Source organism: Bombus affinis, chromosome 14, assembly GCF_024516045.1.
Source record: "Bombus affinis isolate iyBomAffi1 chromosome 14, iyBomAffi1.2, whole genome shotgun sequence".
In the NCBI taxonomy this organism is placed as follows: domain Eukaryota; kingdom Metazoa; phylum Arthropoda; class Insecta; order Hymenoptera; family Apidae; genus Bombus; species Bombus affinis.
This window is the reverse complement of record NC_066357.1, coordinates 6,523,492-6,548,852: the sequence shown is the minus strand read 5'-3', so window position 1 is coordinate 6,548,852 and position 25,361 is coordinate 6,523,492. Positions and strand designations below refer to the sequence as shown.

The 25,361-nt window shown below is 26.4% G+C and overlaps 9 protein-coding genes across 22 annotated transcripts; 5 read left to right on the top strand and 4 right to left on the bottom strand.

Annotated features, from left to right (window-relative positions):
* The first annotated feature begins 390 nt into the window (after positions 1-390).
* On the top strand, positions 391-1,213 carry LOC126924365 (28S ribosomal protein S18c, mitochondrial). The gene is made up of 3 exons (XM_050738759.1): positions 391-627; positions 708-915; positions 1,010-1,213. The coding sequence occupies exons 1-3, from the start codon at positions 496-498 to the stop codon at positions 1,099-1,101; spliced, it is 432 nt and encodes a 143-aa protein (XP_050594716.1). The 5' UTR covers positions 391-495; the 3' UTR covers positions 1,102-1,213.
* LOC126924364 (swi5-dependent recombination DNA repair protein 1 homolog) lies at positions 1,133-4,895 on the bottom strand. Of its 2 annotated transcripts, none has more exons than XM_050738758.1 (4): positions 4,827-4,895; positions 1,783-1,917; positions 1,506-1,713; positions 1,133-1,428 (listed from the first exon to the last, which is right to left on the bottom strand). In XM_050738758.1, the coding sequence occupies exons 2-4, from the start codon at positions 1,911-1,913 to the stop codon at positions 1,243-1,245; spliced, it is 525 nt and encodes a 174-aa protein (XP_050594715.1). In that variant the 5' UTR covers positions 1,914-1,917; positions 4,827-4,895; the 3' UTR covers positions 1,133-1,242. The 2 variants fall into 2 exon arrangements, with proteins under 2 accessions (XP_050594715.1, XP_050594714.1); XM_050738757.1 differs by lacking the exon at positions 4,827-4,895 and adding an exon at positions 2,037-2,188.
* Positions 2,319-3,840, top strand: LOC126924361 (U1 small nuclear ribonucleoprotein A). The gene is made up of 3 exons (XM_050738752.1): positions 2,319-2,540; positions 2,690-2,931; positions 3,016-3,840. Coding segments are annotated over exons 1-3 (702 nt in total). The 5' UTR covers positions 2,319-2,539; the 3' UTR covers positions 3,475-3,840.
* On the top strand, positions 4,383-6,979 carry LOC126924366 (high mobility group protein I). 2 transcript variants are annotated; one of them, XM_050738762.1, is made up of 3 exons: positions 4,383-4,675; positions 5,791-6,032; positions 6,117-6,979. In XM_050738762.1, exons 2-3 carry the CDS (start codon positions 5,811-5,813, stop codon positions 6,246-6,248), a joined length of 354 nt encoding a protein of 117 aa, XP_050594719.1. In that variant the 5' UTR covers positions 4,383-4,675; positions 5,791-5,810; the 3' UTR covers positions 6,249-6,979. The 2 variants fall into 2 exon arrangements, with proteins under 2 accessions (XP_050594719.1, XP_050594718.1); XM_050738761.1 differs by lacking the exon at positions 4,383-4,675 and adding an exon at positions 5,286-5,464.
* A 408-nt stretch (positions 6,980-7,387) lies between these two features.
* Positions 7,388-9,612, bottom strand: LOC126924363 (uncharacterized protein C3orf18-like). Of its 3 annotated transcripts, none has more exons than XM_050738755.1 (3): positions 8,400-9,608; positions 7,942-8,085; positions 7,388-7,871 (listed from the first exon to the last, which is right to left on the bottom strand). In XM_050738755.1, exons 1-3 carry the CDS (start codon positions 8,733-8,735, stop codon positions 7,815-7,817), a joined length of 537 nt encoding a protein of 178 aa, XP_050594712.1. In that variant the 5' UTR covers positions 8,736-9,608; the 3' UTR covers positions 7,388-7,814. The 3 variants fall into 3 exon arrangements, with proteins under 3 accessions (XP_050594712.1, XP_050594711.1, XP_050594713.1); XM_050738754.1 differs by having other exon boundaries at positions 8,394-9,607; XM_050738756.1 differs by lacking the exon at positions 7,388-7,871 and having other exon boundaries at positions 8,002-8,085; positions 8,276-9,612.
* Positions 9,613-10,416: 804 nt separating this feature from the next.
* LOC126923822 (adiponectin receptor protein) lies at positions 10,417-14,774 on the bottom strand. 4 transcript variants are annotated; one of them, XM_050737704.1, is made up of 7 exons: positions 14,753-14,774; positions 13,143-13,413; positions 12,934-13,032; positions 12,676-12,847; positions 12,189-12,586; positions 11,907-12,071; positions 10,417-11,827 (listed from the first exon to the last, which is right to left on the bottom strand). In XM_050737704.1, the coding sequence occupies exons 2-7, from the start codon at positions 13,386-13,388 to the stop codon at positions 11,693-11,695; spliced, it is 1,215 nt and encodes a 404-aa protein (XP_050593661.1). In that variant the 5' UTR covers positions 13,389-13,413; positions 14,753-14,774; the 3' UTR covers positions 10,417-11,692. The 4 variants fall into 4 exon arrangements, with proteins under 4 accessions (XP_050593661.1, XP_050593658.1, XP_050593660.1 ...); XM_050737701.1 differs by lacking the exon at positions 14,753-14,774 and adding an exon at positions 14,124-14,339; XM_050737703.1 differs by lacking the exon at positions 14,753-14,774 and adding an exon at positions 13,894-14,029.
* A 131-nt stretch (positions 14,775-14,905) lies between these two features.
* LOC126923828 (GDP-fucose transporter 1) lies at positions 14,906-16,987 on the top strand. The gene is made up of 4 exons (XM_050737715.1): positions 14,906-15,717; positions 15,807-16,011; positions 16,069-16,207; positions 16,268-16,987. Exons 1-4 carry the CDS (start codon positions 15,653-15,655, stop codon positions 16,864-16,866), a joined length of 1,008 nt encoding a protein of 335 aa, XP_050593672.1. The 5' UTR covers positions 14,906-15,652; the 3' UTR covers positions 16,867-16,987.
* Positions 16,988-17,060: 73 nt separating this feature from the next.
* Positions 17,061-19,723, bottom strand: LOC126923814 (glutathione hydrolase 7-like). 4 transcript variants are annotated; one of them, XM_050737686.1, is made up of 9 exons: positions 19,583-19,723; positions 18,967-19,133; positions 18,736-18,893; positions 18,599-18,678; positions 18,262-18,534; positions 17,884-18,174; positions 17,732-17,798; positions 17,429-17,662; positions 17,061-17,356 (listed from the first exon to the last, which is right to left on the bottom strand). In XM_050737686.1, the coding sequence occupies exons 1-9, from the start codon at positions 19,599-19,601 to the stop codon at positions 17,146-17,148; spliced, it is 1,500 nt and encodes a 499-aa protein (XP_050593643.1). In that variant the 5' UTR covers positions 19,602-19,723; the 3' UTR covers positions 17,061-17,145. The 4 variants fall into 4 exon arrangements, with proteins under 4 accessions (XP_050593643.1, XP_050593644.1, XP_050593642.1 ...); XM_050737687.1 differs by lacking the exon at positions 19,583-19,723 and adding an exon at positions 19,412-19,521 and having other exon boundaries at positions 18,262-18,519; XM_050737685.1 differs by lacking the exon at positions 19,583-19,723 and adding an exon at positions 19,412-19,513.
* LOC126923797 (DNA repair and recombination protein RAD54-like) lies at positions 19,156-25,202 on the top strand. Of its 4 annotated transcripts, none has more exons than XM_050737624.1 (13): positions 19,156-19,403; positions 19,934-20,103; positions 20,183-20,380; positions 20,460-20,574; positions 21,991-22,200; positions 22,289-22,479; positions 22,559-22,761; positions 22,845-23,287; positions 23,378-23,639; positions 23,719-23,884; positions 23,969-24,374; positions 24,452-24,615; positions 24,695-25,202. In XM_050737624.1, the coding sequence occupies exons 2-13, from the start codon at positions 20,027-20,029 to the stop codon at positions 24,885-24,887; spliced, it is 2,628 nt and encodes an 875-aa protein (XP_050593581.1). In that variant the 5' UTR covers positions 19,156-19,403; positions 19,934-20,026; the 3' UTR covers positions 24,888-25,202. The 4 variants fall into 4 exon arrangements, with proteins under 4 accessions (XP_050593581.1, XP_050593582.1, XP_050593583.1 ...); XM_050737625.1 differs by lacking the exon at positions 19,156-19,403 and adding an exon at positions 19,529-19,647; XM_050737626.1 differs by lacking the exon at positions 19,156-19,403 and having other exon boundaries at positions 19,938-20,074.
* The last annotated feature ends 159 nt before the right edge of the window (positions 25,203-25,361 follow it).

The following is a 25,361-nucleotide window of genomic DNA, read 5'->3' as shown; positions in this document are numbered from 1 at the left end:
TATGCCATCGATATTTTGAAAATATGAGTCTGAGAAAATGAGCAAGGTAGATTAATTTATGTAATTATGTATCTATGGAGCTACCATACCATTGAAAAAAATTAGATTTAAGTAGTAGAAAAAGAAATTGTTGAAAGATTTTTAAGAGTATAAAAATATTTATCAAAAAATTTTTGAAGCAAACGCATATACTTATAATAGTACTATAGATAATAGTACTAAAGATTACAAAAAAGAATAAAAACGGAAATTCATAAAAATTAAGATAATTGTGTTTTCTAGGAAGCATATTAAACAAATATACAAAATTACTATATAACATAAACGTAATTATATATAATAAATATTACAATCGCAAAATGTAAATTTCCAAGACCCGAAGACAGTGTTTAGTGTTGAAGGATTCCTCGAAACGTCGATTCTATTTGAAATATATTCTTAATGACTGTTGTATTTTATTTATAATACTGTGAACAAAATTCATTATAATCAAATATGATTCTTACATTTATTAGCGTGCAAGCTTTGAGACATGAAATAAAGAGAATTCCAACATTTTTATTTCGTAGCAAAACTAGCGAAGCGTGTGCTCTCAATGAATTAGATAATTCGATAGACTCAGACAAGGTAACCTGTTCTTATATACTTACATGTTTGATGAAAATATAACAAAGTAACAGATATTTTAACTTATTTTTCTCTAACAGCCAATTGACATTAAAAATCCATATGAAAAAGAACGACGATTATGTATTTTATGTAAACTAAATATTAATCCAGATTATAAAAATGTACGTTTATTATCTCAATTTCAAAGCCGTCATACAGGTAGAATTTATGAAAAACATATAACTGGATTATGCGAACATAAACAGAAAAAAGTGGAACAAGAGATAAACAAAGCACAACAATGTGGTAATAATATATTTTCCTGTTTTAATGTTATTTTTAAACATATTTTATAGTAATTTGTGGTATCTTATTGTGTTTAATCATTTTTTTGTTTTAGGTTTAATGGGTTTCATGACTAAGGACCCCAAATTTGTTAATGATCCAATGTTATTCGATCCTAACTTTCCATTTAAGCCTCATAAATATTAAATGTAAAGTACAAAAATTGTAGGCTTTCACATTTCTACTGATCCATTTTTATTTAAGATATGTACATATGTATTATAAAAATATAACAATAAAATAGTTACAATACAAATTATTATAGGGTATTTCTTTTTTAATATTTAATTAATAAAATGTATCATCATTAATAGAGAAATGAACTATATCAGGATTAATGTTAAATGATGACAAAATTTCAGACATTTTTACTATTTGACCACCTCCTTGCAAAATTTTTTGATAGTCTATAAGAGCACTTTGACAACATTCTGTCCACTTTTTTATAGCATCTTCTAAATTTTCTGCTTTGTTCTTTAATTATAAATAATTCATTTATATAATAGTTATTTATAATACAATTTATAACTAATATATCTTCTTACATATACCTTTTTTTTATATGACAACTCAGTTTCCAAAATTTTAATAGTTTCTTCTTTCTCCTGTATACTCTTTCTCAATAATTCTAAATCAGTTTGATGTAATTTTTCTTTTGCTTCAATGTCAATCTCCTTGTTACAATTTTCTGTGTCTAAATATAATTTTTTAGGAGAAGAAGATTGTTGAAAAAGCAGTCTTTTAGCTACAGATACTTTTCTGTTTCATAACAAAATAATAAAAATTATAACTGAACATCAATTTGTTATCATCTTTTTTTATACTTACAATGGTGTTTTATATGTACTTGTTTCTGGTGCACTTATGTTATCTTTTTTATCATTATTTTGAGGGGTACTAAATGGAGACCGAAAGGGTTTATTTACACCTTTACTATTTCTCAATGGCTTAGCACTCATATTTCTGAAAATAATACACAATTATTTGATATGTATTTGCAACGGATTTTATTATATCTATATTTAATGTGATTATGATATATCCAAATAATTTGATGAAGTATTCTGTATTCAAACACTCACATCAATGTTACATAAATATATTGTCCATTATAATTATAAACAATTAAATATAATAATATTTATCAAACAATTTCAATTTAATACCGGTATATCTCATATTATTTATTTATTTCTTTATAGAAAATATGCCTTTACGAGCGGTGAAGTATCCTAAATGTACTATAGTTAATTTATATACAATATATTTTCTTGAATGGAAATACAAAAATGATATTTTTAAGTAACAGTACCTATATATATCATTATTATAAATGTCTAAATATATGAAATATCTCTACAATAAATAATTAAAATTTTGAATCGTAACTTAACATAAATTTAATATAAAATACTCTTAATATTAAGTTTCCACTCTACATTTATATAGCTCATTGTTGTACTTCATTATATGTACTCTAACCTCTATGAACTAGTGACGCCGACTAAGTACAAGTATTTAGTACATAAAAAGTATAGTTATTGAATATAATTATTATATTACATTTGTTCTTAAATATTATTTGAGTAAGTTAAATTAAAATTATGGTTGTACTTATTGTACATTGTGTTGAATTTATATGATTACAATTATCTCTGTCTTTCTCATCATGTTTTTATTGTCAATAAATATTGTTAATTCTGATTTCATTATAAAAATACTTTTCCATTTACAGTGGCAATGGATATTAGGCCGAATAATACAATTTATATTAATAATTTAAATGAGAAAATAAAGAAGGATGAATTAAAGAAATCCTTATATGCAATTTTTTCTCAGTTTGGTCAGATATTAGATATTGTAGCATTAAAGACATTAAAAATGCGTGGGCAAGCATTTGTTATTTTTAAAGAAATTGCTAGTGCTACAAATGCCTTAAGATCAATGCAAGGATTTCCATTTTATGACAAACCAATGGTGAATGTTAATTATGTGTGAAAATAATTTCTTTATTAGTGAAGTATTAAAGTTGTTAATAGTTACTAATTAATTTCATTTTAGAGGATACAATATGCAAAGACTGACAGTGATATAATTGCAAAAATGAAAGGCACATATGCAGAAAGACCTAAAAAGCCAAAACGAGTCGTACCTGCAGCTGATGAAGAAGCTAAACGTGCTAAGAAACGTGCCAAAGAGCAAGCTAAACATTCACAGCAAATTGGTTATCATGCCGGCGTGCCTCAACACCCAGGTTTAGTTAATACAGCTGTACCAGAACAACCACCAAATCAAATACTGTTTCTTACAAATCTACCGGATGAAACTAGTGAAATGATGTTATCTATGCTTTTCAATCAATTTCCTGGTTTTAAAGAAGTACGTCTAGTACCGAATAGGCATGACATTGCATTTGTTGAATTTGAGAATGAAGTTCAGTCTGGGGCTGCAAAAGATGCTCTTCAGGGATTTAAAATCACACCTTCTCATGCAATGAAAATTTCATTTGCAAAGAAATAAAGTATATAATATTATTGTGTTTGTATGAACAAACATATTGTTAATGAATGGAAAACTGTGTGTGTGTTGTAATACATCTTATTTAGACATTTATGAAAATACATGCAAGTGTAATTAAAGATTTTTCGGACAAGGATTTATAAATGTGAGTTAACATACTATGTAGATTCAAGAATCATCTGTGTACAAAATTTTGTGTAATGTATACATATGAATCAAATTTTACACTGTAAATAGCAATTGAAAAGATATATTACATTTTTTCAGCAATATTTTGGTTATATAGAAAACTATTTTTCACTTAATGTTATAATGATTTGGAAGAGAAGTTGTAAGACCTTTTAATATAAATTAATTTCAATTATAGCAGTTTACATATATATAATTCCTATTATTCTTAATTTTCATTTTATGTATTGAATATCAGTATATTTCAATTAACTTTCTTCTTATATATTATACTAAAATAAAGTAAAGATAGTAGAATATCTTAATTACTAGTTAGTATAGTTGAAATTTAAATTATATGAGAATACAAAAATTAAATATTTTTTGAAGAAATTACTTTACTCGCTAAATTAATTTAATATAAACTAAAATTATAGAATTAATATAATGTTCCCGTTAATAACATATAATTATATTCCCGCCAAATAACCGATCTTATAACTTTCTTAAATACTGTATCACTCTTATTTCATTGCTCGTTGTTTATCACAGTAATACAATTTTTACAATATAGTAGTAATATATATGTAGAATAATAAAGAATAAAAATAATTAAAGTCCTAGGAAATATATAATTTTAAGTAATGTCATAACATTTTGGCGGGAATCAGTTGGCGTGATATATAAAGAGTGGGGGTACGTTTCTTAGGACCGCGAACGAATCGGAGTACAGTCCATCATCTCGATCAGGTCAGTCGCGTCTCGCTATTCGCGCAGTGTATTGTGAGTTGATGCGTTACGGCCCGTTTACGGAGCTTTTAGCTTTGTGTAGCGACGCGCGCGCGTTGGTATTAAAAGGACGCTAAGAAGTGAAAATATTTGAGCAGCTTGCATTCATACTTCATACATAAGATAATTAAACATTTTCATATAGATCATACATAGGAAAAGACCATAACCCGGTTTTCTTACAGTACGACGCGCGCGCCGACTGAACGATTGCCTTTGTCTTCATATACACGAGATATTTCAGGTGAGTGCTTGTCAATGACTTTTTCTCCGGTAAATATTACATCCATTCAGACTGTATACGCATTCGTTCTTATGGAAGATTAAAAATCTTGTAAATGATTTCATTAACGATATTTTCGTCAATATTTCGCGGGGAATCGATTACTACTTACAGAGATATTTATTCATTTTCTTATAAAGAAATCGGTGTGGTGGACGCTACCACGACTCTGGTGTTGCCATGATTTGTCGATCATGGCGTCCCTAAAAGCCAAGTGATGCTATCATATGTGCATTTAATAGCGACTATTCGTACAATAATCATTATTTACTTACAAATAAATGAGAAAAATTGTTACCTTTCTGTATAATTACATATTTCCATAAAAGAATATATGGAAAAGGATACAATATATAGGACACATAATATTTTTGAAAATGGCGGGCGCGGACGTTTCAGAAAGTACTCCTTTATTGTTGTAAATGATTATTTTCTTCTACAAATTGATAATAATATTTATTATAATTTTATTGTTTTGTAATAAAACAATAATATTTTATTTATATATTTACACTTACTAAGATTTTAGGTTATATAATTAATTCTGCATAATTATTTTATTCGGTCGCAATTAACCGGTTAGCAAACCGCTAGTAATGTTCGATATGAATGTACATTAGGCGCGTAATTTGTTGAACTTTAGTACACCAAAACTCAATTAGTATTGATAATTTTTGTTTTATCAATTCATAGAGGAATATATGTATATGTTGATATAGTTATTAAATTGTTATTAAAAATTCGAATTAAGTAAGTTTTATGAGAAAGTTTGAAAATCGATAGCTTGGCAAAACTTTTCATATTTTCCTATGAGAATGTTTATATTTTCTATACTATTACAAAATGTTATAGCATTATTAAACGTTTTAACAAATTTCTACGTGGTTTTTTAAAGAAATATATATATTTAATTAATCTAAAATATGAATATCTTTTTTATTGTAGATTTACTTTTATTGAACAAATTTTTTTTAAATCTTAAATTTAAAATAAATGTTAGTAATTACAAAATTCTAACATAACTAAAATTTTTAAATAAATGTTTATATTGTAAGAAAAAGTTTTTGGTTATACAGTGATATATAAAGGATTAAAAATGTCAGACGACAACTCGCCTGTTGTTGAAGAACAAAAGAAAAAACGTGGTAGGCCAGCGAAAACAGATAAAAATACTGTTAAAGAACCCAAAAAGAGAGGCAGACCTTCTACAGATAAAAATAATGCAGTACGAACTGCAAAGTCTGATAATGAAGATGATGCGTCACCTGTGCCTGTCAAAAAAGGTAGAGGGCGACCAAAAGGATCTCATAAAAAGAAGGTATGTGTCATTTTTTAAACAGCTGCACCAGAAAGAAATGTTTCTTTTCTTTAAATTACTTATTATACAAAAAATTAATTACAGCAAGGTACAACTAAAGGAACTCCTTCAGGACGAGGCCGTGGTAGACCTAAAAAGAAAGAAGAAAAACCAGAAAGTACTGGAGAAGAAGAAGATGAACAAGAGGAAGAAGAAGAGGAGGAGGAGGATAATTGAATGTAAAAAAATAAATTCAATGTATGAGAATTATTCTTTGAAAGTTTTTAAAAAACTGATAACAAATTTAAAACTTTTAAGTTTGCTTTTTATATGATAATCTGCAAATTGAAATAGTAAAGTGGTAACATTTTGCTTTTAAAAAAAGAAGAGGGAGAACAGAAACTGCTCAAGTTCCAAGGAAGTTGTATGAAAATATGATTTTTAATAACTACAAAAAAAGAAATTGCACAGATACGTGGGTTGAAAATATGTAAAGCACTTTGTAGTATCTACTTTATGCATTTTTATTATAATTATTATTAATATAATGATAATTATTAGTATTACTTTTATTATTATTACTATCATAATCATTATGTTTTAAGTATCAAAATGAAAGATACAAGTATTTTAATGAAAGAAATTTTAAACTTAAAATATTCAGATCTCATAAACTAACTTGGAATTAAGATAATGAAGACTTTATCTAATTTTAAGATATGTGGTGCACAATTACATCATATATTTGTTACCTCCTTTACTCCTGTGTATGTATATTTTAATTCTTGAAGTCAAAGACTTCATATAAATTTAATACTGTAAGAAATACTTTTTGTGTGTACTATGTACAAGAAATATCTTTTTTTAATTACATTTGAACAAGTGAACATTAATGGCATTTTTCAAACAAACATATGTGTGAATGTCAAATTTGTATTAAAGTAAATAAACTTATAAAATGACTCTTATTAATCGCTACATTATACACATACCTTTCATTAACAATATACTTTATATTCTAGTTAAAATTATTGTACTGTTAAAATTTTGTTACTATATTACAATGTTAACAATACATCTTCATGCATTCTCAATTGGTCATCTTAAAAATTATGTTTGAAACTATTTAATTTTTAATCTTTTAATACTATGTAATAAATACTTAGAGAAAAGAAATTTAACAACATCAGATAATATCTATTCATAACTACTTAGGAAGAAATTTTTGGTAATATTTGGAAGTATACTTGTAACTTTTTGTTGAACATTAAGTACCTAATTTTTTTATTCTCTAATACTAGAATTTTCTAATATTAAATATAAATAGAACAAAATTCGTATCTTCGAAGGAAAGGATATGAAAAAATATACATAAGTGAAATTCAAGTACATAGCAAAAATTGTACTTTTATGAAAAACTGTTATAAACAGTATACAATAAATATTAATGATAAAATGAAGTCTTAGCCATTTTGGTCTCATTAATTCTCTATTGTGGAATTTTTAAATTAAGCATTATTCATTTTATGAATATTATCTTATTGAAACAAACAAAATAAATTCTATTATATTTTCACGTAATTTTTGTGATAGGATAAACTCTCTAATATTTAATTATATTCTGGAATACCTCTTCTCATATATAAAATTTATGAATTTAAGTTTTATCCTTTGAATTAAAAGTTATATACAAACTATTTAAATGTTAAATAAATATATAAATCTACTAAATAGTGTGATTTTTTAAATCTAAGACAGTTGTAGATAATACAAAGGTTTTAAAAGACTACTATAAATATTTCGTCAATGATTTCCAAAGAGTTCTGCATTTTCTTCTGTATCCATAGATTGATATCCTTGCTGTAAGATAAAGTATTCTATATTAACAATATATATTTATCAATTTGAATATATAGATTTTTATACATACACGTCTTTGATGATTATTGTAACATTCTTCTAATAATTCAGTTTCCCAGTCATCTTCCTCTTCTTCACCAGGATCAAAATTATACATTGGCATAAGTCTATGTCTTAAACGTTCCAATTTTCTTTTCCTTGAGATAATTATCACCTTTAAAAGTATTATACATTGTTAAAACATCTATATTTTGTCAAATATTATGCAATCATCTAACTTTGTTTTTAATAGTAAAAGAAGTTACTTTTAATAGGAAAAGCTACAAACTAATAAAATTTTAAGTATAAATTACAACATTAACTGACCAACAAACTTAAACTATACTACAAAAAGGTAATAATACCTAATGTAGAAACATTTATCCAAGTATTATAATTTGCTGAATATTTTATACTTTTTTTTTTGTTTCTGCAAATGAAAGTTAAAAGATTAAGAGTTAAATACAAAAGTGATATCGCTACCCATACCACAGCTGATAATACAATAACAAAGACCACTACACCAAGTGGTACAAAAATGTATTCTATTCCATCAGGTGGGCCAAATTCGTCAAAAATTTCTGTTGTTGTAGATACATATGTATTGGTACTTGAAGCTTCAAATGAAATTAGTGTATTATTAGGCAATGATGTTATAGGTTTAGAAACATTCCACAATCCATTTTCTTCTGTAGAATTCATATATGCTTCAGATATTTCACTGGATGTATTAATCGCCATGGTGGTAGTGTAATTTTTAATGCTGTCAAGTAGTATTCCAGATGTTATAGAATTTGTAACACTTGTTGAGTTCATCTCATTCATTGCTGTTAATTATAAAATTGTATTCAACCTTTTGTGAGATATAACTCTAAATATATTGGAAAAGAACTCATTAATATCTACATTATTTATATTTTATTCTACAGAAATTGAAATTTTTCAAAGCATACACTTTCTATTGTCACTCGTTTTACTTTGTTGCATCAAATATAGTGAACATAATGTACAAGAAGCATAACAGTAAATATTATTTGTTATTAACGTATCAATACATATATATATATATATATATAACATCGATATATCAATATATCATTATATGAGACACTATAATTCTATGTGCTTTGAATAGACATAGTAGACAAGTATATCACTTTTTATTTCACGATATCCGCGATTATAAAATATAAACCGTTTGAAATGAAAATCACTTTCATCGGTTTAACTTCGTAAACGAGTGAAGAATTATTCATTTTGATCAATTTTCGTGTTATACTATCGGTAAAATGCAATAAGAATTTTGTTCCATCAATGATGTTGTCGACTTAATTTTTGTGCACTTTTTCCGAAAAATTTTTTTTTCTCTTCAACAATTCGTTGATCACTCGTGACAAAAATGTTAAAATATGTTTAAAATACAATTATGTGTTTTCATCTTTCTTAAATAAATATTCTTTCCCCGATTCATTGATTCTACAAATAGACCATAGTTCTGTTCGGGACATGATATTCATCCTTTACACAAAAGCAAATGTTTCTGTAATTGCGTTTTCTCTTTTAGTTTTAGCATTTCATTTCAATATCGCAAATCGCAATGCAGTTTTCTTTCATAGATACACTATATGTATGTTGTATAACTTGTATATGAAAGCGTATGTGCCAAACTATAACGAAATGAACCATACTATCTATCGATGTCTTATCGAGATATTTTTTCATATCGATTTTACTATCTATCGTAATATCGAGATGTATGAAATAGTTGAGTAATTTTAATTTTTTATTTAAATTGCATATTTATAAGTAGAAATACATAAATTTCGAGTGATTTGTTAAAATTATAAATGTCATATATATCATTAATAATTTGTATATTTATTTACACAATTCAGATTATTTATTTACTTTATAAACGCATAGTTACAATAAGCAATAGCAATTTTTATTTTATAATTAAACATTTCTTTATTTAGTATTTTTAAATTAAAAATAAATTAATAATTATATATGTACAAATTCTTAGTAAATACGGTTTTATATAAGATGAACAATTATTTTTATTATAAAATTTTTAATATTTTTTTACATGTTTACAAATACTTTATATAAACATTATTTTATACATCAAAAACATAGAAGATCGTCAGAATTATTTCCAATTTTAATTTAGAAAAATGATAGAAATTACAGATCTAACAATTCTTATTACAGCATAAATAAATAAATGAATTAACCACAATCTTTTTCTGTTCATTGTAACTATTTAATCTAATAGTAAAATTAAATTACATATACAAATATGCTGAAACATAAATTCAACTAGCAGCTTATTATTTTTAATGACAAGATTTAGATTTTTTTATATGTTACATAATTAATGAAACAAAGCTGTTTCATTAATTTCTGTTTAATATAAATTAATTGATTTTATAAACCTTATATTTTTTCATCTGAATATCTCGATTGTCACTTATTACAGTGGATAAAGATATTTCTAATACAATTTAAATAGTTCACAAATGATACTACAACATTTATTTAGAAAAATATATTTTTGGGAAATTACATAAAGTAGGATAATTGTCTTTTTACATGTGAAATTCATAACTTCCTCCTTTATTAATTTACCAATAGTAAGAATTATTTATGTAAAAAGTTCAACAATATCTCTTTATATTAGTACTAGATCCTACAATAATAACAAAAGTATTCAACACTTTTTATGCTAAAGAACAACAGATCTGCAATGAAATGTATATTTTACATAAACGTAGATTTACATAGAAAAGATAGATAAAAAGTTATGAATTGAAAAGTTTAGCAAGAAAACGGGACAATAAAAGTTATTTTACTAATATTAAAAAGTGGAAACCCTTCTTGTGATCAATATAGGGAATAGAAAGTTAAAACACAAATTATGATACATAATAAATTTTGAAGATATAAACACTGAAAGAAATTAATGTTTTACTTTCTATGTCCATATGTGACGCAAAAAAAGTTGAATTTATATAATTTATACACAATCGTTACAATAAATAGTTTTCATTGCTTTAACAGTGTTCAAAATATATTATAACTTTTATAGTGCTTATACTATAAAATCATTTGTATTTGCAATTAGTTCCTAAATCTTAATTATATTAAGTTTTGTTCGTTGCCATATATCTGTACTCTGTTTTGTTCTCGTACAATTTTTTTCAACTTGTTTTCAATAAGTAAGAGAACTGCACGAAACAAGAGATCAGTCGTTATCAGTTAATAAAATGATATTTATAACTTTACATTCATTTTGTATATAGTGAAATCATTGCACAAGGAAATTGCATTATTTAAATAAATTATTCACATAAAGGAAAAAACAACAAGTGTAAATAATTATTATTTGTTATTTTGTACTGCCGAAATTTTTGGTAAATATGACAAACGTTTTAAACGTTGAACTCAATACAAAGTTAACTATATTTTCCTTAAATTCAGAATTACGAAAGTGCAAAAAGTTTCATTTAATTAAATGTTATAAATTCACTATTAATAATCTTCATTATCACGTATTGTACTTCATTATTTAAATCTTTGTAAATTTTCTTGAAAATTCTTTTTTAATTATGATGAACTAGAAGGAAAATCTTGTGTTATTCATTTTCATGATATTGTTTCCTGCAGTTCTTTTGTAGTACAGATCTACCAACATACAAAGATTTAGGAATCTTTTTAAGTCTCGATAAAGGTACATAATGTGAAATCCAACAACACGATATTATATGCTCATTGCATAATTAAAAAGCCATCACCTGTGATGGATTTGTACAATCTCCTATTGTCATTCTATACATAGCCATCTCTGTTATTCCGTGGTAATGAACAAAAGCTGCTGCAATTACTAACACGTGGAAGATTTGATGACTCTGAAACTGGATAGTATGGTAATTTAGAAATTCATGAAATTGATGACTAGCAAGTACACTTAAAAATACAAAAATAAATATTTACCCAAATATCGAACTTGCCAGGGAAAAATCGTTCAGGTACTCTTAATGCATAAAACATTGCACCTAATATATACAAACATCCCATTAATATTAACCATCCAAGAGATGCCTGACTAATCGCCTTAAACCAACCCTCTGCAATAGCATAATGTACTGCTGGTATTACCTAAAGAGAAAAATGTAATATCTTAATTATGGTGTATTATTTAATACAATTTATCATTTGTTATCAATTGTCATCAATTGTTTGTCACAGGAATGTAATATAGCACACAATACTCACTCCACTAAGACCAAATCCCATAAAAACGCCTGCCCTTAATGGCCTGTAACTTGGTTCACCAAATCGTTCCCATAATGATACGACGATACTCGTTACACCAAGTATTACAACTACTGATAAATAAATAAGCTTAGGTTGGTAATCACAGTAAAAACCATAGTAAAGCCATGGTACAAAACTACCCATAATTAACATAGCTATTCCACAGTAATCTAATTTTGAAAACAACTTTCCAACACATTCACTGTGGCAGTGTACAGTATGAAAGGCAAATGACATTCCTAGACATATAATAGCACCAGCAAAGAAGGTACCAAATACTAATTTTTCTTCCAATTGTATTTCTATAGGAGGTTGTGTTATAAAGAAGATAGCTATGCCAATAAATGCCACACATCCTATAGAAAGAATGAAACATATTAATCTCCTAGAAAAGTCATTGAAGAAGCAAATTTAAATATCTTCCAGGATAAATATGAAATTTTACCAAGTAAATGAGTCCAAATATTTCCTGTCTCTGTATGAATTCGAAATATACTTTTAAAACAAGCATAAAAAGATGGTAAAGGTGGTCTGTGACCAGCATGTAAGAAATCATTATCCTGCAACCACTTTGGAAGATTTCTAAAATGACATTGCTTCCAGGATGCTTCCCAAACCTTTAAAAAGTAGACAGTTAATATTGTAAATACAAAGTTATTTACTAATCATAACATAAAGATATACTCATATAACTTCTAGATACCTTACGAACAAATTCTTCTGCTTGCTCTGCAGCATTATGTGCTAATGCACCAAGATCAATTTCATCACTTAACACACCAGCTTTTAACACTTCTGTCATCTGTAAAAGGTAGCACTAAAATCTATAATCTGATTCCTTTTTTGAATAATGCATGATATGGGATAACCTATTAACAAGTACTGCTAGTAATTAGAATTACGATTATATACCTCACAGTCCAGAAGATGATCATCTTCAGGAGTTGAAGGTAATGGACAACCAACTCCATCTTCTTCTTCTGCTAAACAGCTTGCATCATCATCTTCCAATAGCTCTTTAACTTCATGTAAGCCTGGTATTTCACTGTTTAATAACACGCGTTCACTCCATGGGATTCTATGCCGAATCTCTGATTCTGGTATGGCACCATCATCACTCCTTTTGTCTTCCACAATAACATCCTCATATTGTGACATGTTGTGGAATTTTAATTACTAGTTTCTAAAACATATGTGATCACAAAAATAAATGTTATGATTTAAATATTAATGTCAAATTTACATGTTTAGAATAATATAAAATCGAAAAATGATATTGCGTATTAATAAACGTTAATACACAATATTAAATAAAAAGCGATTTACCCTGTAATTACATGTATTAAGAAATTATAAATTTCCCGATTATAAATATATTTATTTCGAGATTATTTTAATTTAATTATAGGACTCGATTAAAAAATAAAACATAATGTAATAATTAAGTTCTTAAATTAATGGGTTCATGAGAATAGAAATCAATTAATTTATTCAGCTTCGCACTATTAACTGACTATATAGTTCGATTTTTAAAAAAGCTAATAAGTAATTGCCAAGGTCATGACTTCTTATCAGAGTGAATTACATAAATGTACACGTATGATGATTATTGTGAAATGGCAATAAATAATAATTTAGTTAATATATAAAAGTTAAATGACACCTATGTATACATATTTCCAAATAGAAATTAGGAATTATATCGAAATATCATAATCATTGTGCGTATGATCGTTATATAATAAAAACCACTTATATTCAATACATATTTGAAAACTGTAATTTTATAATAAACGAGAAACCACAACAGAAGAAATAAATTTCACAAGTACATAGTACAAAGTTCAATTAACAGATTGAATAGAAGACATTGCATTTGATATGCCAACATACCCGTTATATGACAATTCTTCAAAACTGTTACATCGACGCCATAGATATTTAAAGTTTTCCAATAGTAAATAAACTGAAATAATTCAAAACATATTTCATGAGAGATATAGATGATTTTTACGCAAGTACTAATTTTGGTTGTTCATCGTTACGACAATAGACGGAAATACCCGAATACTACATAGATACCACGTGTCAACATTTACATATGTATAATTGTCAGTAGTCAGTAGCGATATCCACTTTGCGACTATAATTTACTATCTATTAAACATGTGCGTAAATTGTACAACTACATTATATGTTAAAAAATTTATCAAGACGAAATAGATATTAATATATTTACATTCATTTTCAATTAAATGAAATTTAATTAGATTATTTATTTTTAAAATATATTACTTTAATATGAAGATCTGTTTTTAGTATAAAATTAATTGAAGAACTTAACAAGATAATGAAATTTCTTATTTAAGTAAACTTATGTATCCTTAATTAAAAAATACAATAAACTATGTCAGATAGGTACACAAAAGAATTACATATGACACATATGAATTTGTCACTTGTTTTTATCTGTGATAATTATCCATAAGAATAATTAAAATAATAAATATATATCTACTTACTATAAAAGTATGTTTTTAAAAAATATGTTAGCATCTTTATTTAAGATGAAGGTGTATTTATGAAAATAGGAAATAAACATAAATATAATTATTAACTAAACTAAAAATATATACTGGATATATACTAGAATAGTGTAAATACTGAAACGTATATATACATATGATTATTCTAGTTTCTAGAGTAATGATCGCAACCACGATCATATAAGCAGATCTCGACACTTGCTAGGGAAAAACCATCCGAAAATTGAGTCGTGTCTAGTCGTGAAAAATCAACATGGACAGTCGACAAAGTCCGCATTCTTGCGAAACAGATAGAGATGAGTAGAATGTCTCTATCTTTGTCTGAAATATTAATCGCATGTCACGCATGTGCAGAAAGGGGGTTTTCTTGTCTTCCATGTTGATTTTCCGCGATTCAATTTCCGGATTGCTTTTCCTAGGCTTCTGTACACGAGTGTCAGCTATCGAAATTTGTTTATATGATCGTGAATATCGAGATCAAAAATCATAATGTTAATGTCATAGATTAGTAGTGAGCAATGGGTTATGTGAAACATAACCTCAAAAAGGTTACGCACTGATAACAAACTAAAAATGATAAAACATATGCTATTTTATAGCTATAGACTATTTAATAAAAATTTATATATTTAAAGTGCTTACATCAAAATGTTTAAATAATATTATTTATTACTTGTCATAAAAAATTATATTCATTAAAAAATATATTAAAATTGTAAAATCACAGTATTATTGTAATGATTTATTAAAAAATTGATAAAGAATCAACATTTTTTTGATATTCAATACTTTAATAGTTTTAGTATAGTTTAATATTGAAATATAGTAATTATTGTAATGTAATATTTAACTTATATAAATAAATATATTTAAAAAATGTTGTTAGAAACTGGATTATTGACAAAATTTATATATATTGCAATTGTGGTTACAAATTATTGGTAAGTTCGCCTAAATTACTTTTTAGTAACAAATGAAGTTACTTAATTTCTGTTACTTTGTACATATAATTGATTAAATATCTTTGCAGGATAATTTCTATATTGACTGTATTTATAAATAAAACTCTTTTATCCAGTAATACTATAAATTTGGATGCACCTCTTTTTATAACATGGTGCCAATGTATAGTATCTTTAGTTATGTGTGTAATTCTTAGTAATTTATCAAAATGGTTCCCAAAATATATTAAATTTCCAATTGGTAATCCATATACCAAAGAAACCCTTCGAAAGGTAAATTATAATTTTTTGATAATAATTATATCTTTATTATTCTCTATATATTTATAGGTATTACCATTGTCTCTCCTATTTACTGGAATGATTGCAACCAACAACTTATGTTTAAAATATGTTGACGTTTCATTTTATTACACAGGACGTTCACTAACAACTGTATTTAATGTTATTTTCACATACCTTATGCTAGGTAAGAACCTCTGAAAATAAAACAATTTGGCAAGTATAATGACTTATGAAAATTTTACAGGTCAAAAGACTTCCATAAATTGTATTGCATGTTGTGCATTTATTGTGATTGGATTCTGGCTTGGTGTGGATCAAGAACACATTGCTGGTTCTCTATCTATTCTGGGAACAATTTTTGGTGTACTAGGATCGTTAACTCTTTCTTTATATTCCATTCACATGAAACAAGTTCTTCCTACATTAAATCAAGATATTTGGTTACTCTCTTATTGTAACAATGCATATAGTGTCATTATATTTCTTCCATTAATGTTAGCAAATGGAGAACATATTACAGTGTACAATTATGATAAGATTGGATCTTCATATTTTTGGTTGGCTATGATTGTTGGTGGTATTTGTGGATTTGCTATTGGTTTTGCTACAGCACTTCAAATAAAAGTAACATCTCCTTTAACACACAATATTAGTGGAACTGCTAAAGCTTGTGCACAAACAGTTTTAGCAACTTACTGGTTTGATGAAAAGAAATCATTCATGTGGTGGATAAGTAACTTTGTTGTACTTAGTGCTAGTGCAATGTATGCTAGATTGAGACAACTTGATATAAGTAGAGAATACAAAGAAGAAAAGCAGCAATTGCAATGTGACAAAATGTGAATGAATTTATAATTTAAACATTTCATATTCGGATCAAAGTATATATAACATAGATTACATTTTATTGTATAAGATTTATATAAAAATAGTTAAGAAAATAAAATTAATTATTTTTATAAAACAGTATAAATTATTTTTCATTCCATTTATTTTATAAAGTTATCTAATCATAATTAGGATTAAAATTTAAAACGTCATAAAAAATCTCACTTTATTATATATAAATATATAAAATATATAGATATATTTAATAAAAAAAAAATATAGATGAATAAATTATTAAAATCTTGATGCAAGGCCACCTCCACGACTATCTGAATGACTTGACATTAGATCTTTTCTTTTTATGATTGCATTCACGCTTTTTAATACTGAATCAGTCTTTAAATGTGGTGCTGGTACTATTAAGTTTAATTGATTTCGCATTAATGTATCTATAGAATGTTTTGGATCATTTTCTATCACAAATCCATCTGATGAAAAATAATACCTAAACAATAAATTGTGGTTAAGAGATAACATTTCCACTTTTATATTATAAAAGATAAAATCTATTTTCTACCTTGGATATTCAATAGCTTCAGAAACATTTAATTGACGCACTATAATACTGTACAATAATTGTCCAATAATTAATGTATCATCAGTTCCAAACACTCCTCTTAATCCACATAATGCTTTTTCATTATGAAAGATTATGGGAACAAGCATAGATAAGGTATTATTGGTATCAGCTTTATCTAGCAGGAAGCCAACAGTTGACATATATCCAAGACCAAATGGTGCACCAAGTCCACTGTAAGAAGTGTACATTTATATCACTAAATTTATTGAACGAAATATATTAAATCAATATAATACTAACGTTATAATACAAACATAAGTATCTTCCCAATCCATTGCAACAACTCCAGTATATCTTTCTTCTTCAACTAAAATTATTACGGTATGAAATCAACATTGTTGTAAAACATATTTATATATATTTTAAAATGAAAACAGTGAAGCATAACAAACCATGTTGTTTTAATTGTAATGGCATTGATACTGAATTTATTAATGTTTTAGCTATTTGTATATCTGCTCCTACTATGGATGCATTATCAGTAGATATGTTAAGATCTTCCAGTACTGCAATCATTGATTTTAGTAATGACATATGTGGAGGATAATATATTACATGTTTATAAAAGCTTGACTTTTTTGCTATATATACATCAGGTTTATAATTTACTAACTGTGGAAGTAGCTTTGATAGTTTAATTCTATCATGTAGAAGCTTTTGTGAAAAAGTTCCATTGTATAATACTAAAAAAGAAACAAGTAAATAAATGTATTAGAAGATATTAATACAAAATTTTTAATTTAGTTATAATAATGATAAAATTACTGTACCATTAGTTCCTTCCAGTCCTACAGCATTTAACAAATTGCTAAGATCGTGTAATTTTAGTATATCTCCTGCACTAATGTGCCCATATAAAATTTCATAATCAATATTTTTTGATACTTCACTTGCTAGCTCCTTTGATACAACAAATCCTTCTTTGGCTAAAGATACAGAAGGTTTAACAATTTCACTCCATGGTAGTTTACCCTTTAATGTATGTGCATATTCTAATCCTCTTAATACTGCTGGTATACGTATCCCATCTTGTAAAAAATTGTCTAACATACAATACAAATAATGTAAGATCTGAAATACTTTTGAAAATATTATTCAAATACATACCTTTAATTGTATTATTAGCAAAATCAATAATAATTGGTTCTGTCTGTTCTTTATGATTATATAACATCATATAACCACCTCTAAAATAATAATTATAAATTATTATAATTATTAATAAAATTACATATATAACTTACCCACCCAGACCAGTCTTATGTGGAGCAACTACTGTCATACAAATAGTAGCTGCTATAGCTGCATCTATTGCATTACCGCCTTTTCGTAATATTTTGGTTCCAATTTGTGAACAATTTGTATAATCTGTTGCAACAGCACCATGTACACCAGCAGTATTCTGAAATAACACAACATTACACATAACATCTATAATTTGTTGTATGATATGTTTTTTATATTAATTTAAGTACCTGTGGGCTCCCATCAGCATATAATATTTGTAAAATTAATGTTGTTGTAATAGAAATTGTCAAAATCGTGAAACAGCTTATAATGAATTTTAAACCATCTCCACAATACATAGTTAACGTGTATTTGTAACTTCTACTTTTTGTTAAAGGACATTCTTCTCCAGAGCCTTTAAAAATTAAAATAATATATGATAGGATTTCTTACAACACACTGTGTTAAGTAACACAGTAATAATAATTAAAACAGTAATAATGAGATACTTTTGTAATATGTTTCGAAATTTTTGTGTGTATAAAGATACAAGAAAATTTTATACTTAATGAAATTATTGTGAGAAATAACAAATGAAGGTTAAGATAAATGTAGTTTAAAAGGTGGTTGCTAAGAATAATTACTATTTATAGTGAACATTAATTTTTATTTAATATTAAACTATGTAAGTACATGTAAAAAATATAGTACTCAAAGTAATAATCATTTTGTTTCACATTTCTTTCGAAAAATATCACATGCTTTTAAATAAATGCTAATGAGTGTAATAAGGTTACGTATAAATAAAATTTTTCGAATGTTTATAATAACAATAAGAAAACAAATGAAATAAATGGTACTTACAAGAATTATTATAGCGCATCGTAAATACATGAATTAATTTGAATACTGATTGAAAAGAATTAAATGTACGTAAAATTGTTTAATGGTATGCAGACAACGTATCTATATCATGTTATAGACAGTGTATACTTTCCTCTAACTGTAAATTTAACTGATTTTTTGTACTATAAGATTAATGGAATATAATCGAAAGTATTTTAAAACATTTATACACATTACTGCTATATTAAAAAGTTTGTTTAATTACATGCTTATGTTATTTAACAAAAAGTTATGTCTACTGCTTTATTTTTAAATAAAGAAAAGAAACAAAATTTATACAAAAAATAATTACTTTTATTATTTTGGCAGAATATTCTATGCAGAAACAATTTGTTATATTATACACATATGTATATGACATTTAATTTTTTTCTTTGAAACAAAATACAAAATATAAACAAAATGTCCATTGATATAGCAGAAATATTAAAAGAACCAAGAATGATAAAGGTATGTGCACCAATGGTTAGATACAGCAAGTAAGTAATAATAAACATTACTGTATTTGTAGTATTTTTTCAGTATATGAAAATAAAAAAATAATATAAATATTAACAGATTACAGTTTCGAACTTTAGTAAGACAGTATGATTGCGATATATGTTTTACACCTATGATCTTAGCTGATTCATTTGTACAATCTGAAAAAGCCAGAGACAATGAGTTTTCAACTAATAATGGAGATAAGCCATTAGTTGTTCAATTTGCTGCTAAAAATGTATATGACTTTCTTAATGCAACAGAATTGGTTGCCCCGTAAGTTCATCCAAAATATTAAGACTAATATCTGATAATCAATATTGGTTTGTATGCCTAATGAATTATTTTTCTATAGATATTGTAATGGAGTTGATTTAAATTGTGGGTGCCCTCAGCGTTGGGCATTGAAAGATGGGTATGGAGCTGACTTACTTAAGAAACCAGATCTTGTAAAAGATTTAATATATCAAGTGAGAAATCGTATTCCATATCCTTTCACTGTGTCTGTAAAGATTAGATTATTGAAGGATATTCAAAAAACCATTGATTTCTGTAGAATTCTTGAAAAAGCTGGTGCTTCATTTCTTACTGTTCATGCTAGAACTCCAGAAATGAGATGTGAACCAATTGATCTATATAACTTAAAATTAGTAAGAGACAGCGTGAAGTTACCTCTCATTGCTAATGGAGATGTAAAAAGTTTAGAAAGTGCAGAAAAGCTCTATAAAGAAAGTAATTGTGATGCAGTGATGTCTGCAAGAGGGATTTTAACAAATCCAGCTCTTTTTTCTGGACATTCAGTTACACCTCTTAATTGTGTACAAGATTGGCTTGATATTACATCAACTATACCAACTCAATTTATATGTTTTCATCATCACCTTGTATTTATGTTAGAAAAAATGCTCCCCAAAAAAAGTAGGATGTTTTTTAACAATCTACAAAATAAAGTAGCTGTTCTGGAATTTTTGGAAGATACTTATGGTATAAAACCCAACATCATACCCGAATTATTTGATCTTACTAAATGCACCTTTAATATTTCAAATAAAAAATGTAATAAAAACATTATAAAGGATGATGATGACCTTAATACGAATTTTTTGGGAAACATATTTGCAGAACATTAATTTTATTTATTTATATTCTTAAATACATAGAGAATATTTCTATAATTATACTGCTATGTAATTGCTAAAAAATTCATGAATGTCTCACTAGTGTATGTTTTTTGTATATAAAGAAATTAGTGACATAATCATGAAACATAATAATTAATATCATTTAAAAAATTTATATATAATATATGTGATATCTATATGAATCAACAACACATTTAATTCTGATAAATTTAACTTTAAACGTTTTTTCTTTAAATATTTCGTACTTGAGATTTAAATGCAGTGGTGCTGTATCAGCTTTCAATAATGGACGATAGGTGTGCTAGAATCTAAGGTAGAAAGTAAAATAAACTGTATCACTTGTATAACCGCGAAACTTGTAAAATTTGTTATTGTCATTGCTTATTAGTCATTAGTTCAAGAAATGAAATGTGGAAAGTAATAATTTTACAGAGTAATGATATTACGAAATAAAGTACACTGAAATTTGAAAATGACATATCTTATTTCAAAATGGTAAGTTTTTATAAAATTGGTTAACAATTCTTTTATCAAAATTACTTTAGTTTTTATTGAAAAATGATATATTAAAATTACAAAATTAGTAATAATTAATGTACTAGTATAATTTTAGTACTCTTTCTTTCAATTTTCAAAAACATGTTCGTGCTTATTATTGTCATTGTTATTAGATTTAATTTTATTATATCCTATATAACAAATTTTTATTTTGTTTTTACTAATCTTATGTTTATTGTATATAAGAATCGATCTTTGGCACCCAGTAAAAATGGCAAACGCCCATTACTATTTGATATATCCAATAATGTGACAATACGTCAGGTTGTGTCACCAGTTCAACAAACTAAAAAAAAGGTTTGCCGTAATGTCAAAAATGTACAAATACCAGAATACAAAGCAGTTGCTCTTTCAGCTAATGATGTGCAAGCTACCCAAGAAGTAATTTCTGAACATGTAAGTATTATACATTAAATAATAATCATTAATAACTATCTTATAATAACATAATATCTACAGTAAAAAATTATAATTGGACTTATAGGAAGAACGTATGAAAAAGATCTTTAGTAAACCATTTAAGATACCAATTCCTGGTTATCAATTATCTGGTCGTGCATTAGGAATACGTTTATCTGGTCCCCGTAGACCTTTACATGATCCTGAAGAAGCTAATGCGCTTGTTGTTTATTCACCCCCTGAATTATCTGAACATGAAAAATTGAAAATAGATCAGTAAGTATAAATATTTTGTTTATTTTATAATTATTAAACTTTATCAACAATTTTTTATAATAGTTCATTTATATTTCAGATCTAAACAACTTGTACATGTAGTAGTGGATCCTCTATTATGTAATATTTTAAGACCTCATCAAAGAGAAGGTGTGAAGTTTATGTATGAATGTGTAACAGGAAAACGTATTGAAGGTGCCTATGGGTGTATCATGGCAGATGAAATGGGTCTTGGAAAAACTTTACAATGTATAACTCTTTTGTGGACTTTATTAAAACAAGGTAAAATAATATTATATACATTATATACAATATGTAATTACATTAATTGTTAATTACGTTAATTACGTAATTGTGTTTTGTAGGACCCGAAGCTAAACCACTTATAGAGAAAGCTATTATTGTTGCACCAAGTTCATTAGTTAAAAATTGGTATAATGAGATCTTTAAATGGTTGAAAAATAGAGTTCAACCACTAGCCATTGATGGTGGAAACAAAGTAGATATCGACACAAAACTTACTGGATTTATGAAAACTTACGGCCGCAGGTGTATAAATCCTATTCTGATAATCAGTTATGAAACTTTTCGCTTACACGCACAAGTTCTTCATCAAGATGAAGTTGGACTCGTATTATGTGATGAGGGACATCGTCTAAAAAATTCTGAAAATCAAACATATCAAGCGCTTATAAATTTAAAGGCTAAAAGAAGAGTACTACTCAGTGGAACACCTATCCAGAATGATCTTTTAGAATATTTCTCTCTTGTACATTTTGTTAATCAAGGATTATTGGGAACTGCACAAGTATGTTAATTAATATGTTTAGAAAATTAAAGAGATTTTTCAAATATTTCAATGAGAATATTAATGTCATATTAAAATTTCATTTGTTAGGAATTTCGAAAAAAATTCGAAATACCAATTTTACGTGGTCAAGATGCAGCTGCAACAGATACTGAACGTAAACTCGCTCAGGAACGTTTAGCGGAATTAGTAAGCATTGTGAATAAATGTCTTATTAGACGCACTAGTGCCTTACTTTCGAAATATTTACCTTTAAAATATGAATTAGTGGTGTGTATAAGAATGGGAAAACTACAAACTGACCTTTATAACAGTTTTATACAAAGCGATAGTGTTAGAAAATCAATGGAAGGTTTGTTGTTTATAAATTCGTTATTATTTAAAATACTTGAAATCTCTATATTTAATTAATGTCTATTTTTTCGTTATAGAAAATTCTGCCAATTCTAAAAAAGGAAAAAGTTTTTCAACACTTGCAGCAATTACACTGTTGAAAAAATTATGTTGTCACCCTGATTTGGTATATGATAAAATATTGGAAAAATCTGATGGATTTGAAAACGCTGCAAAATTAATGCCTCCAAATTACAATACAAAGTACATAGTATTAAAATTATTTTATAATACTGACCTAAATTTACCACTATTTTATAATATTGATCTTTATAATTTTATTTCTAGAGAAATCATGCCAGAATTATCCGGAAAGCTAATGGTATTAGATTGTCTCTTAGCTTCTATTAAAACAACGACGAATGATAAAATTGTATTGGTATCTAATTATACACAAACTCTCGATCTGTTTGAGAAACTGTGTCATAAACGTTGTTATAACTATGTTAGATTAGACGGCACTATGACTATTAAAAAAAGATCAAAGGTAGTAGAAAAATTTAATGATCCAAATAGCAATGACTTTATTTTTATGCTCAGCTCCAAAGCTGGGGGCTGTGGATTAAATCTTATTGGTGCAAATCGACTTGTCATGTTCGATCCTGACTGGAATCCTGCAAATGATGATCAAGCTATGGCAAGAGTTTGGAGGGATGGTCAGAAAAAACTTTGTTTTATATATCGTTTTCTTTGTGTACGTAAAAGAAAAATTTTACAACAATTTTTGATCTTTTAGAAATCAACATTTATGTTGTCATTTAAATGTTATAGACTGGTACTATCGAGGAAAAAATTTTTCAAAGGCAAGCGCATAAAAAAGCATTAAGTTCTACAGTCGTAGATCAGGAAGAAGATGTTGCAAGACATTTTACATTAAATGATTTACGAGATTTATTTAAATTAGAAGAAAATACAATATCAGATACTCACGCTAAGTAAGCTTAACATTATGAAAAATTATGAATGTCTATATGAATAGTTATTAGTTAATTATATTTATTGCATGTACTTTAGGTTCAAATGTAAAAGGTGCGTCAATGGTATAGAAGTAAAAGGACCACCCGAACAATCTGACTGTAATTCAGATTTGTCAGATTGGAGGCACATCTATAATCCACGACATTTACCAGATATACCATTACGACAATGCTGGTCATGTGGAATTTCTTTTGTTTTCTGTCATCGATCGCATGAACAAGTTAAATAGGATTACGATTTTTAACTATTTGCACATATCTTAATAATGGGGGCGACATTTTTTATATTATCAATGTTTCATATACTTCTGTACAAAAGTTGTTAGGACGAAGTTTATATAAACAAATTCATAACAAGCATTGTGTATTTGTTTAATAATAGAAATTACATTGTATGTTGAGTATATTAAAGTTAGTTTGTACGGACAAATAATTAATATATTATTATAAATATTTTATAGAACAGGAAAAAAATGTAATTTAATTGTATAAAAATTGCACAAATTGATTAATATGTAAAATAAATTTTTGTTTATGAAAGATTATTACAGTTATTAAACATTTTTAATAGTTCCAATGTTTGATTTTCTTTTTCCTTTTTAATACAATTATTTTTATTAATTGAAAAAATTATTATATCTGTAAAACTTGATAATTCAAATTACGGTCAAAGTCAGAATTCAGCAAGTATACGATAATGAGTA

What these genes read in the sequence shown, in the direction of transcription:
- LOC126924365 (XM_050738759.1), top strand. Translation starts at nt 496, where the DNA reads ATGATTCTTACATTTATTAGCGTGCAAGCTTTGAGACATGAAATAAAG. An exon ending in ATTCGATAGACTCAGACAAG is followed by an intron (nt 628 to 707) that starts GTAACCTGTTCT and finishes TTTCTCTAACAG; the next exon opens with CCAATTGACATTAAAAATCC. An exon ending in AAACAAAGCACAACAATGTG is followed by an intron (nt 916 to 1,009) that starts GTAATAATATAT and finishes TTTTTGTTTTAG; the next exon opens with GTTTAATGGGTTTCATGACT.
- LOC126924364 (XM_050738758.1), bottom strand. Translation starts at nt 1,913, where the DNA reads ATGAGTGCTAAGCCATTGAGAAATAGTAAAGGTGTAAATAAACCCTTT. An exon ending in AGTACATATAAAACACCATT is followed by an intron (nt 1,714 to 1,782) that starts GTAAGTATAAAA and finishes GTTATGAAACAG; the next exon opens with AAAAGTATCTGTAGCTAAAA. An exon ending in AGTTGTCATATAAAAAAAAG is followed by an intron (nt 1,429 to 1,505) that starts GTATATGTAAGA and finishes TTATAATTAAAG; the next exon opens with AACAAAGCAGAAAATTTAGA.
- LOC126924361 (XM_050738752.1), top strand. An exon ending in CATTTTATGACAAACCAATG is followed by an intron (nt 2,932 to 3,015) that starts GTGAATGTTAAT and finishes ATTTCATTTTAG; the next exon opens with AGGATACAATATGCAAAGAC.
- LOC126924366 (XM_050738761.1), top strand. An exon ending in AAGGATCTCATAAAAAGAAG is followed by an intron (nt 6,033 to 6,116) that starts GTATGTGTCATT and finishes AATTAATTACAG; the next exon opens with CAAGGTACAACTAAAGGAAC.
- LOC126924363 (XM_050738754.1), bottom strand. Translation starts at nt 8,735, where the DNA reads ATGAATGAGATGAACTCAACAAGTGTTACAAATTCTATAACATCTGGA. An exon ending in TATTATCAGCTGTGGTATGG is followed by an intron (nt 8,086 to 8,393) that starts GTAGCGATATCA and finishes ATACTTTTAAAG; the next exon opens with GTGATAATTATCTCAAGGAA. An exon ending in ACAATAATCATCAAAGACGT is followed by an intron (nt 7,872 to 7,941) that starts GTATGTATAAAA and finishes TTTATCTTACAG; the next exon opens with CAAGGATATCAATCTATGGA.
- LOC126923822 (XM_050737704.1), bottom strand. Translation starts at nt 13,388, where the DNA reads ATGTCACAATATGAGGATGTTATTGTGGAAGACAAAAGGAGTGATGAT. An exon ending in CAGAAGAATTTGTTCGTAAG is followed by an intron (nt 12,848 to 12,933) that starts GTATCTAGAAGT and finishes TACTTTTTAAAG; the next exon opens with GTTTGGGAAGCATCCTGGAA. An exon ending in TATTTGGACTCATTTACTTG is followed by an intron (nt 12,587 to 12,675) that starts GTAAAATTTCAT and finishes TTCTTTCTATAG; the next exon opens with GATGTGTGGCATTTATTGGC.
- LOC126923828 (XM_050737715.1), top strand. Translation starts at nt 15,653, where the DNA reads ATGTTGTTAGAAACTGGATTATTGACAAAATTTATATATATTGCAATT. An exon ending in ATTGTGGTTACAAATTATTG is followed by an intron (nt 15,718 to 15,806) that starts GTAAGTTCGCCT and finishes ATATCTTTGCAG; the next exon opens with GATAATTTCTATATTGACTG. An exon ending in TTTCACATACCTTATGCTAG is followed by an intron (nt 16,208 to 16,267) that starts GTAAGAACCTCT and finishes AAAATTTTACAG; the next exon opens with GTCAAAAGACTTCCATAAAT.
- LOC126923814 (XM_050737685.1), bottom strand. Translation starts at nt 19,445, where the DNA reads ATGATTATTACTTTGAGTACTATATTTTTTACAT. An exon ending in ATGCTGATGGGAGCCCACAG is followed by an intron (nt 18,894 to 18,966) that starts GTACTTAAATTA and finishes GTGTTATTTCAG; the next exon opens with AATACTGCTGGTGTACATGG. An exon ending in CATAAGACTGGTCTGGGTGG is followed by an intron (nt 18,679 to 18,735) that starts GTAAGTTATATA and finishes TTATTATTTTAG; the next exon opens with AGGTGGTTATATGATGTTAT.
- LOC126923797 (XM_050737624.1), top strand. Translation starts at nt 20,027, where the DNA reads ATGTCCATTGATATAGCAGAAATATTAAAAGAACCAAGAATGATAAAG. An exon ending in AAGAAGTAATTTCTGAACAT is followed by an intron (nt 22,201 to 22,288) that starts GTAAGTATTATA and finishes TTGGACTTATAG; the next exon opens with GAAGAACGTATGAAAAAGAT. An exon ending in TGTTAGAAAATCAATGGAAG is followed by an intron (nt 23,640 to 23,718) that starts GTTTGTTGTTTA and finishes TTTTCGTTATAG; the next exon opens with AAAATTCTGCCAATTCTAAA.